This window comes from Trachymyrmex septentrionalis, unplaced genomic scaffold (genome assembly GCF_001594115.1).
Source record: "Trachymyrmex septentrionalis isolate Tsep2-gDNA-1 unplaced genomic scaffold, Tsep1.0 scaffold32, whole genome shotgun sequence".
NCBI lineage: Eukaryota > Metazoa > Arthropoda > Insecta > Hymenoptera > Formicidae > Trachymyrmex > Trachymyrmex septentrionalis.
Genome location: NW_017305485.1, coordinates 3,493,450 through 3,504,314, shown reverse-complemented (window position 1 = coordinate 3,504,314; position 10,865 = coordinate 3,493,450). Strand labels below are relative to the sequence as shown.

General features: G+C 34.8%; 1 protein-coding gene across 5 annotated transcripts in view; it reads left to right on the top strand.

The window, feature by feature from the left end:
• Positions 1-10,865, top strand: part of LOC108749989 (eukaryotic translation initiation factor 4 gamma 3) — a 60,504-nt gene that overhangs the window by 46,811 nt on the left and 2,828 nt on the right. For all 5 annotated transcript variants that reach the window (XM_018489127.1, XM_018489129.1, XM_018489126.1 and 2 more), the window contains 9 exons: positions 5,694-6,511; positions 6,606-6,710; positions 6,935-7,456; positions 7,549-7,625; positions 7,792-7,960; positions 8,108-8,473; positions 9,344-9,507; positions 9,732-9,781; positions 9,905-10,128. In XM_018489127.1, coding sequence (XP_018344629.1) covers positions 5,694-6,511; positions 6,606-6,710; positions 6,935-7,456; positions 7,549-7,625; positions 7,792-7,960; positions 8,108-8,473; positions 9,344-9,507; positions 9,732-9,781; positions 9,905-10,128 — 2,495 coding nt within the window. The remainder of the gene's footprint in view (positions 1-5,693; positions 6,512-6,605; positions 6,711-6,934; positions 7,457-7,548; positions 7,626-7,791; positions 7,961-8,107; positions 8,474-9,343; positions 9,508-9,731; positions 9,782-9,904; positions 10,129-10,865) is intronic.

Sequence of the window (10,865 nt, the reverse complement as noted above, 5' to 3'; positions counted from 1 at the left end):
TCAAAGTGAGGTAAATACAATTCGAGCGTTGGAGAGAGAGAGAGGGGGAGGGGAGAGAGAGAGAAAGCGAAGAAGCAGAGTGCAAAAAGTGCAACGCGAACAGACCTATTGTTTCGAGACACTCCTTTACTCGAGCTTGTTCGACTCGTACAAATCGACTAGTGTCGATAAAAAGAAAAAGTACAATGTCATGTCACTCGCGCTGACGTCTTGTATTTATTACACTGATAAGGAAATTCAAGGAAAAGAGTGATTTTATATGCGAAAGTAGATATTTGCATAATGTGCACGTTCGAAAATCAGTAGTTATCGATTTAAATGCATAAAGCTAATATTTCGTATGGCAAATTTTTCAAGTATGTTGATTGGGTAAAAAAAAAATAGAGAACTTTTAGAGATTCGAGAACTTATCTATTTTGTACCCATTTAACGTCTAAGGCTGATATTTCATTGTATCATACGGCAAATATTTCAAGTGGTAGGGCATTAATTGGCTAGAAAAACGGGAAGTTCTCAAGTCTCCAAAAATTCTGTATCTTGTAGTCATCACACTTGTAGAATTTATCACACTTAAAATATCAGCCTTACGATTTTAATCCCGCCTCAACTATTTATCTTTTTCCAGTTCTAAGAGTTAAAAGATGAAGAGTATAAGTTGAGATTAAAGTTAATCTACATTGATAGAAACAGGTATTAGGCTGGAATTACGTTTCTTGTACAACAAACTTTTCAAGCCTGTTGATTGGACCGAGAGATCTGTGAAGACTTTTTCTTTGCAATCAATTAACACGCTTGAAAAATTGGTTGTATGAGAAATGTGGTATTAGCCTCTGATGTTTGATTCATTTCAGACGTGCCTTTTTTAACACGTTCGAGACATTAATGTTTCTGTTTCTACCAACGTAGATTAACTTTAATCCTATTTGAACTTACTCTTCATTTTTTTCCAATATACCTAGGACTAGAAAAAGATGAAGAGTTAAGAGTTCAACGGAGATTAAAGTTAAAGTTAATCTACATTAATAGGAATGAAGGCAAGAGTTCGTTTTAATCCTCGTCGTCCTCGAGAGAAAAAAAAAACCGTGATTCTTAGCAACTTCATTGGAAATGGCGTATTGATAAACGTATCGGTAGATGGGATGTATCGACGGGATGCACAAAACTTTTTCCATCATCGAGGCGTGATGCTCTTTGAGCTCCGTTGATGTCCGACAGCGATAGATGATTCCCTCGCGCGTAACACTTCCTCCGCGAACTCACCATCTAATTATATCGTTTCCTTCTAAAATCGTCATCGCGTTTTCAGAGACGCGATTCTCATCGTCTCACGGTTTTTATTTATCTCCACAGAATCGAATGAATCTCCTTCGTAAGAGAAGGTACGATGAATGACTCGCTTTTAAGCTGTAATCACACTGGCGGTTTGGGATCGCGATTGGTTATTACTTTTTAACCTATTGGAGCAAAGCAGTCACCGATTGAGATTATTGACTACCGTTTAGACAATGCTGCATTTTATAATCTTCAATCGCGATTGACGTTGGCCAATCATAGCCAATGAAGCGTTGTGATTTAATTATGCTTTGAAATATTATTACTTTCTCGTTGCACACTCAACACGTTAAAATAAGATCTAGTCGCGTTAACATCTTCACGAATTTTTCAATATTAAACAAGATAAGAGAGAGTACTTTCTAAAATTTTTGAAGAGTAAATCTTACTCTTAAAGATCGAAAATCGAGCCACTTCTTCAAAATGGACTCAATCTTCATAGAATTCCAACACTGATTTAATTTCGCATCAAACTTGATTTTTTTTTTAATTTTTCTTCAATTAATATAATTATTATTATAATTTGACAGTGATGTGGATTACCGTTTCTTTTATTTCGATATGCTTTTATTCATTGACTATGTCTGTAACTGTATTGCGATTATTAACTTTAAGATGAAATATTTAACGACTATTATAATCGTCGGTTACATCATTGTGGGATTCCTAGTTATTCACTACTATTTATCCTTTCAACTGAATAGTTTATTCTATAATGGAAGAATGATCATTGCCTTATAATGATTTCGACCGGATAACAATTTACTGTAATTATTTTTCTTTTGGTTTGGACTGCAACTAAGGTAGCAACTAGGATAGCAACCTACATGTATAATTGTTAACTCTTTTTATTTGAGATAAAACTTTTTCAAAGTAAACTGTGCACCGTCTACAGCACTTCTCAACTATTTGTCATTTATTTTTCAATTTTCAATGTTTATGAATATTAATGCTTTTTTTTTTCAAAAATTAAGGTAAACAATTCGATTTGTTTTAATTTAATATTCTCGATTAAATTAAATTTAGGATTCAGAATATGTGTTTTGAATAAATTTGATGCTGGTGATAAATTCAATAATATAGATTTGCGGATATATGAACTTATAAACTTTGGCAATATTTGAAACAAATAATTATTATTAGCATACAGTATGGATTTTTCTGTATGTATATATTCGAGCATTGAAGAGAGGAAGAGAAAGCGAAGATACTGAGTGCAAAAAATGCAAGCAACACGAACAGATACTATGTAGTGTTTCGAAGAAAAAAATAAATTTAATATTCTACATATTAAAAACGATTTCAAATACATTTATTGTAAAAGAGAAAAGAAGAGACGGAAGACGGAGTTTTGCGGTCCACGACCAGCTTTTATAAAACGCGACCAACCTACTTTCATGCATCGAGAATCGAATTAAAGTTCGGTACCGAGGATGGTGAATGCGCGTATCGCCCACGATAATTAGCCGGTTTAAGGATCGCCATTTCGAGAGGATTCATCGATCGAAAAAGGCACGTTTTAATCCGCGCTTACTCTTTTTTTTTATCTGCCTAATATTTCTGTCAATCATATTATGTTACTATTGTTTTGTATTTATAATATACTTTGAACAGATATTTAAATTTCTTAAATATTTTACGTACTTAAAGCATAAATATATATAATCAAGTGTTTTAATATTTTGCTTAATTCTGACAAAATATAAGTCTGGAAAAATACTTTCAAAAAAACGTTGAGAAGAACCAATGAGATTCTTTTAGATTTTCCATTTATGATCCAGTTTACAAAGCAATCACACTTCTGATATAAATCCTTCATAGATTTTCTAATCTGTAATTTTTGTCCTTTTTGAAGAAAATCGAACTGGATTCTAATTTGATTCCAAAAAATTTTCTTTTTTCTCGCAGGGTCGATATTAACAGGCAGATTTTATAACAGCAATTTTGCTGGCGTCTCACCTTTTGCACTTGCAATAATTTAAATTAAATTAAATCTCGACCGATTCGACGGAGTGGGGAGGAAGGAGACGCTCTTTTCACCCGAGAGATCGTGATGAGTAAACCATGGCGCACGGGAGCGGACGTAGGAATTTTTTCGGACGATATTTATGCGCGGGCACGAACGCTTTTGAGTTAAGCGGCGTCTGCACACAGAAAGAAACGACTATTCTTAAATCAAAAATATTGTAATCTTGATGCTAAGATTTTAATCTTCATTGAGTATCTGTTGATGCAAATATTACTTTGCATTCAAGATTTTCCATTCAAAATCTTACAACAATACTAAAATCTTTAAAGTAAGATTTTTGTTTATATGAGCATATTATTTGATTTAAGAATAATCTTTTCTGCGCAATAAAAATTTAAGTTTCAAGTCGCGAGAAATTCACCAACCACAATTGAGAGTGAGAATAATCGATTTTTTTATAGTTTAAGACTTGAAACTTAAGCTTTTTACGTCTTAAAATCTCGTTACAGACGCTGGCTTCAAGTGGTATCAATAAGATTTTAAGGGCTAAAACTTAAGAGATAGACCGATTGCAAGCGAAAGTGAGGAGAACAATCGACTATGATTGATCAACATTTTGAGGCTTAAAACTGAAGTTTTACATCTTAAAATCTCATTGTAGACGCTGCTTTAGGTCGAGCCGTTGAAATTGCACTCAGTGCGCCTGCTCCGGCGCAAACCGACCGAACGGAACTAATTTAAGAAATCCTATGTCGTGCCTGTCGGTTTGCGCCAGTTCACAGGTTAAAATAGATGCGTGAAAGTCGTCGGGCGTCGCGGCCGGCCAGGCCCCGAGGGTTTTCCAAAGTGTCTTTCAGTCGGGGACAATCATTCGCGGACGCTGTTGATTTGTTGCGCGGATCAATCATCATTATCCTCATCATTATCGTCCTCATCGGCGGCGACGTTTCCTCGGGTCGAATTCCAAAACCTAAGAGGCCCAAACCTCGCGAATTCAACGCGATTTTATTCCCCAACCTCGTCATCGACCTCTGAATACCGACGCGGTGCACCGACCGAGAAGGAGATCACCGAACATCATATGCTCGCTCATCGACGGCAACAATAACGACGTTTGTCGTCATCGCCATCTCGTCGCGCCGATGAGCCCGTCGATGATGCGATTCTTCCCGTTGTCGTTGTTGCGCATCGTCGCGTTTACGTGTCGCATCTACGCCGCTGTTTGGCAGGGATTTGGCAGATTTATAAATAAATACTGAATCAGTGCCCCGCGCGCTCGTATGCGCGGCCATCGGAAACTCGAGCCATCCGAAGATGTGAGTTGTTGCACGTGCGCGCGGCGGTACAACTCACGCGAAACATGGGCGACCGAAGAAGTGACGGCGGCGACGGCGGCGGCGGCGGCGGCGGCAGCCGTGCCAGAAGCGGCACGAGATCCAAAAGCCGTAATCGACGGGGATCCCGAGATCACGGTACGCGCGCCGTTCTGAACTTGGCACGTACGCCGATACGCGTCGAGAGCGTTCCTCGCTGAAAGCTTCTGAAAATCCAGAAAGATTCCAACTGCCTGCCTCGAAGGAAAGCTTGCCGAAGGAAGGAAACGCCGAAATGGCTTTCGTTCCCTTTCTCTCGAGCTTTTGATCGAGCTTCTGATCCGATCGTTGATAATAATCGATAAATATAAGATAGGCGGATAAATGTAGTGGAGCGATCGTGAATGACTGCGTATAGCAGAGGAAGCAACTTTGCAAACTGTCGTAAGATTTTTTTTATATGATTGGTTTGTACGTTTAGATTCAGTGAAGATCTGCGGACAGGACCTCTTATCATACTCTCTAAAACTTTTCGAGTGAATTGTTACTCTCTAAAGAATTACTCTCTAAATCTTACTCTTAATGATTGAAAATTGAATCATTAAAAAATTATTTGCAGTTTTTAAGAGTCAACATCAAATTATTAACATTCTTATGAAATGCTTGTGTTAGCATAAAAAAATTATTAAATTACTCGTCAATGTTATTATTCTGGTTTTGTTTATGATTACATTTCAAGATTGAAAATTATTTCGGTCTACAGAATTGGATATATAGATAAATTCTTACCAAAATATTTAGGCACTAAGCTCTCTGTTTTGACCGAATACAAGATTTCTCTTGTTTAATTAGATTCACTCTTTTTCAAGACAAGCTCAATTTTCTCTCTTTAGAGTGACTCCAAAGAATTTAGAGAGTATTAAAAAATCTTGCAGTTGGAAAGCTGCTTTTTCTGCTGAATACAGCTAATGTATTGCATTTCTCAAAATTATACACGCGATCTCTTTTTCTCCCGTGATATTCATATTAGTGTGAGTTGTAGCGTGCCTCATCAGTGTATTTCTTTTTCTGTTCTCCAGGTAAAGCTATGCAGAAGCAGAAAAGCAAAAATAAAGTGAAACTCCGCGAATTGAATCGCAAAGGTGCGGAGAAGGAAGGCACGGACATGGATGCCTTTGTAAATACTGTATCAACAGCGAAAACAGCGGAGAACAAGCAAGACAACAAGGAGCAGCACGCACCCGCCCCGAAAGACAGTAATAAAGAATCCAATAAAGAGATCAGCAAGGATATCAAAGAACAGGATTATGAGTCGAAGAAGGAAAAGGAGATTTTGCCGGTTCACGCGAAAACCGAGAAACACGTATCCACGGAGGTGTCTAAGGACAGCACTCCCGCGCAACAGGCACCTCACGTTGTAGAAAAGCCTCCGATCAGCAAGGACTCTTCGACAAAGTCGGAGGATAGTACGTTTAATGCTCTTCCTGCGACAAATCCCAATGACGTCGTCGATCACGCGGCGGTCATCGAAGAGATGCACTTGGAAGCAATGGTTGCGCAGAAAAATGAAGAAAACTTTAAGGTGTCGGCTCTTCACGCGTCGAACGACGAAAAAGCGACGACGATTCCATCCGTGAATACAGAGAAGAAGCAAGAAGTCGAGGTTTCCAGTGATAGCGGTAATGCCCCGTCCGAAATCGCTGCACCTAACGTTAATAAGGCGGCTCCTCCATTACTCAAGTATTTCTACAAAGAGGGCCAGTGGAGTCCGGTCAACATGACCGGAAGAAAGTCCTATGATCGGGAATTCCTGTTACGTTTACAGTTTGATCCCCACAGTAAACAAAAGCCAGCTAATCTACCAAATTTACAAGCTGTTTTGAAAGATAGCTTACAGGTATGAGCATGTTACTTCTTCATGTATATAATTTATGCACGTATGCTTCACATAACTATCGTTTTATAACGTATGTCATGTTTGATTTTTACAGAATACGCATAATACTATGGACCTGAGGGCTTTTAAGGATGCTAATATTACTAGGCATGATTCGTTAATGCCAGGATTTGCAAAGGCAAATATAAGTACACGTCCGGTAAGTAAAATTAAAATGAAACGTTTGCGATGATTTCTTATTATACGGAAGAAAAAAAGAAAGACAAGATAAATGATGCCGCATAACGAAAGTAGTGGTCTGAAATCTTTTGACGAATAATCCATACCTTCTGATGAAAACATTCATTCTTTGTCATATTATTCTATTGATTGTCTTAGCTTTGATACATGATATAGATGAGATTTTTTTATCCTGTTTTACAGCCACCAACAAGTCGTAAGAGTGAAAGTCGGGGTAAACCAAAACCGAATAATAAAAATGTAATAACATTTTCATTGTCATTAAGAGAGGACGTGAAGCTAAGGGAAACAGAAAATGCATGGAAACCGACGAGATTAAAGCAGCTTAATCAAACTGAGGAAGAGGCAAAATCGGAAGCCCTTTATAAAAGAGTACGAAGTGTACTGAATAAACTTACTCCGCAAAAGTTTAGCACATTAGTTGAACAGGTTCGAAGTTTACCGATTGATACACAAGAACGTCTACAAGGAGTCATTAATCTCGTTTTTGAAAAAGCTGTCGACGAACCAAGCTTTTCCGTTGAATATGCGTTGTTGTGCAAAGAATTGGCCCAGATGGAAGTTGCAGGCTACGAGGGTCAAGATAGTTCCGTTAGCTTCAAGAAACTTATTATTACACGTTGCCAAAAAGAATTCGAAAAGAATCCAATTGATGATGTCGCGAGAAACCGAAAGCTAAAAGAAATTGACGATTGTCATGATTTGGTAAGCATCTTGCATTATATATTTTGTTTTATTTTTTTTTTCTCAATAGACTATGTGATTTTTATATCTAATTGTTTTATTGTCTTTATTAGGAGAAAAAGAAAGAACTCCAGTTGGCACTTGAAGAAGAGGAGCGTAGGATACGAGTTAAATCTGTAGGAAATATCAGGTAATTTTTTTATCCGATATATTTACGTCATTAAAGTATGTTTAGAATCGTTTTATATAATTGTATAAATATAATATGTTTATAATTATTTGTGATTTTGTTCGATACGATACAAAATTCTTATCAAACTATGATTTTCTTAAACATATCTTATTCTATCGTTTAGATTCATTGGCGAGCTATACAGACAGCAGATTTTGACAACAAAAATTATGCACCGATGTATTCGTCATCTACTAGATCAGAATGACGAAGATAATTTAGAATGTTTATGCAAGCTATTAACAACGATTGGCAAAGATTTGGAATTGAAAGGACAGCAGGCTAATACTGATGTAAAAATCCTGTTTTTATTATTCATGTTAACGTTTAATTGAAACGTTTATGTTGGAAATATAATATAAATATTATGTTGGCGATAATATATATTATAGATAATAATATATTTAAATTTATTTCTTATTTATTTTTTTTACTAATAGGAGATGCAAGAATACTTCAATAGAATGCAAGAGATTGTTGCTCGAAAAGGCCACAGCAAAATTAGTTCTAGGATTCGTTTTATGCTTCAAGATGTTATCGATTTGAGAGCAAATAAATGGATTCCGAGAAGAAATGATAACAATCCTAAAACAATAGATCAAATTCAAAAGGAAGCGGAATCCGAAAGACTAGACATGCAAGTGAACAGCGTTCCGTTAAATACTGCACGAAAAGACGATCGTAATAACGATAGGAAAAGAAATCGTGGACTAGGTGGTCCTACTGACGATGGTTGGAGTCAACCAGTAGGAAGAGTAAGACCTGCCACATATTCAGTGGAAACTGCAAAATTAAAAAATAAACCGGTTAGTTATTTGAGTTCATTATCATGTTAAATAGAATTTTTTTTGTATAGAATCAAAACATGATGCCATTTTTTCCTCACTATTTTATATATATATATATATATATAAATAATAATAGAAAATAAAACATGCATTCCAAAATATACATAGATTGCGTTCCGATATACACTGAAAATTTATAATATACGTAATATAGATTGTAAATTAGCAATATCGATACATTTAACAGTATAAAAGATCTAAAGTTCATGTCAAGAGTTTTAATATCATACATTTATTTTTAGTACTATTATTTTGAAATGTAAGATAAATGTACCAATTAATTAGACAAAATGACAAAAATATTAAATATTAACCTTTTAATAATATGACTAAATAAATTCGACTTACTAAATTGTTATAAACGAATTTTTGTTATAAACAAACGCAATAATTGGATCATATCCACTAACTATCGATATTTACCTTATTCAGTTTTCACAAAATATATACAAAATTTTATATTATAATTTATAAATTATAAGTTTTTTCTTAATTAAAAGCACATACATCATATCTAATAAATAATATAATTGCTTATTTAATATAAACAGTACTTTTAAATTTTTAATTTTTATAAAATTATTTGATGACAATGCATTTGTTAAAAGTATTCAACATAGAATTAAAATGATAAAATATGTAAAATTAAAAGTGAAAAATAATTTTTTAGAATCATGCTTAACAACTATCAAATATAGTGTCTATGCTGATAGTTTCACAATTTAATGTAAGCAACACAATAATGTAAGAAAAACAATTAGCATTGTTGAAAAATGGCAATAATTATTTCCAAGAGTGGAATTTTCCAATTAAATTATTTTTCAACAGCCACCAATGGACGACATGCAACTTGGCAACAGAGCGTCTTATTTATGGAGGGCTACTAACCCGTCCAATAACTCTAAGACGATAAGTTCCAACAAATTTGCATGCTTAGAGAATATGTCCAATTTAGACCAGGACAAAAGGATGCCACCTTTACCGCTTTCTGGGTGAGTTTTAGATTTTAACATATTGTTTTGAATTTTGTCGCGGCTGTTTATTAATCTCATGCTTTGCGCTTTTCTATGATGATACATAATTACAGACTAGAGTTTCTGAATCTTCTAAAAAACATAAATGATTTCACAAATTAATACTGATGTGTTATAAATTACATCTTAACATTTAGAAAGATATTGAACAATCGTTTATATATTTTTATCTGTTATTTCAGATCACGATCAACTGGTCCAAGAGAGTGCAGCCGGGATTACAAGTCTTATGGTATGTTTTCCTATATGCAAAAATATATGCAACTTACTTTTATGTGACTGAATACTGATAATATATCATTAAACGTTTTCTTTGAACAAGTAATTCTTATACAAAAATCTGTTATTTTTACAGATGGTAGGAGCTCCCGTAACGGCACTCAGTCGGGCAGTGCTTCGAGTAGGGAGAGTCATTCATTACTTGATACTTCTCAAACCCGGAAAGTCTCAATGCTTCCGCCTGTATTGAAGTCTGCCTCTCAGTCTGGGGCTATAAACCACAAAGCAATGTCGGAGCAAGAATTTACGAAGGCTTATAACTCCATATTGAAACATTATATGGAGGAGCCGATTATTGAAGTAAGTACTCTTGAAATTTAATATACATCGCATCACTTTCTCTTCTATGTCTCATTTTCCGTTGTAGAACAGTATTTTAGTCTAAAACATCTCGGCTTACCTATATTATTGTTGCCAATATAATAAAAACTGAATAGCTTAGAGATAGTGCAAATGAAAAATTAAGTTTTAATTTCTTTAGTAAAAGCTTTACTAAAGATAAATAATAAAAAGCATACAGCCACAACAATAGATGTAAACAAGTCATATATTTAAAATTCGAAATAAATAAGTTATTGACTTGTTTAAATCTATTGTTGTGGCTGTATGCTTTTTATTATTTATCTTTTGTAATTGTTTTAGCCACTTTCAAAAAATTTTAATTCTAGCTTTACTACTCCAACTGCGTAACAATTCCAAAGTCCTCGTCATTTTGTTGTAATATAATAAATAATAAATACTTCAGTTCAACATTCATTGTTAAGATTTATTATTATGAATTTAAATCCTTACAACTTAGCTATATTGCTTTTATGGCTTGTCGATAAATGAAATCAAAGTAAATTACAATTGCATGTCTTAATTGATCCAGAATAAAATATTGATAAGATCTTGTGATATATTGCTTTTATTCATTAACTCTAAACTCTCTTATAAACTGAAATATATGTGGAATGAGGAGTTGAACTCAAGATGTGTTGACTACAAAGCGATTGCTCTCGCAGAGCCACGCGTGTCATTCCATAAAATTTAAAATG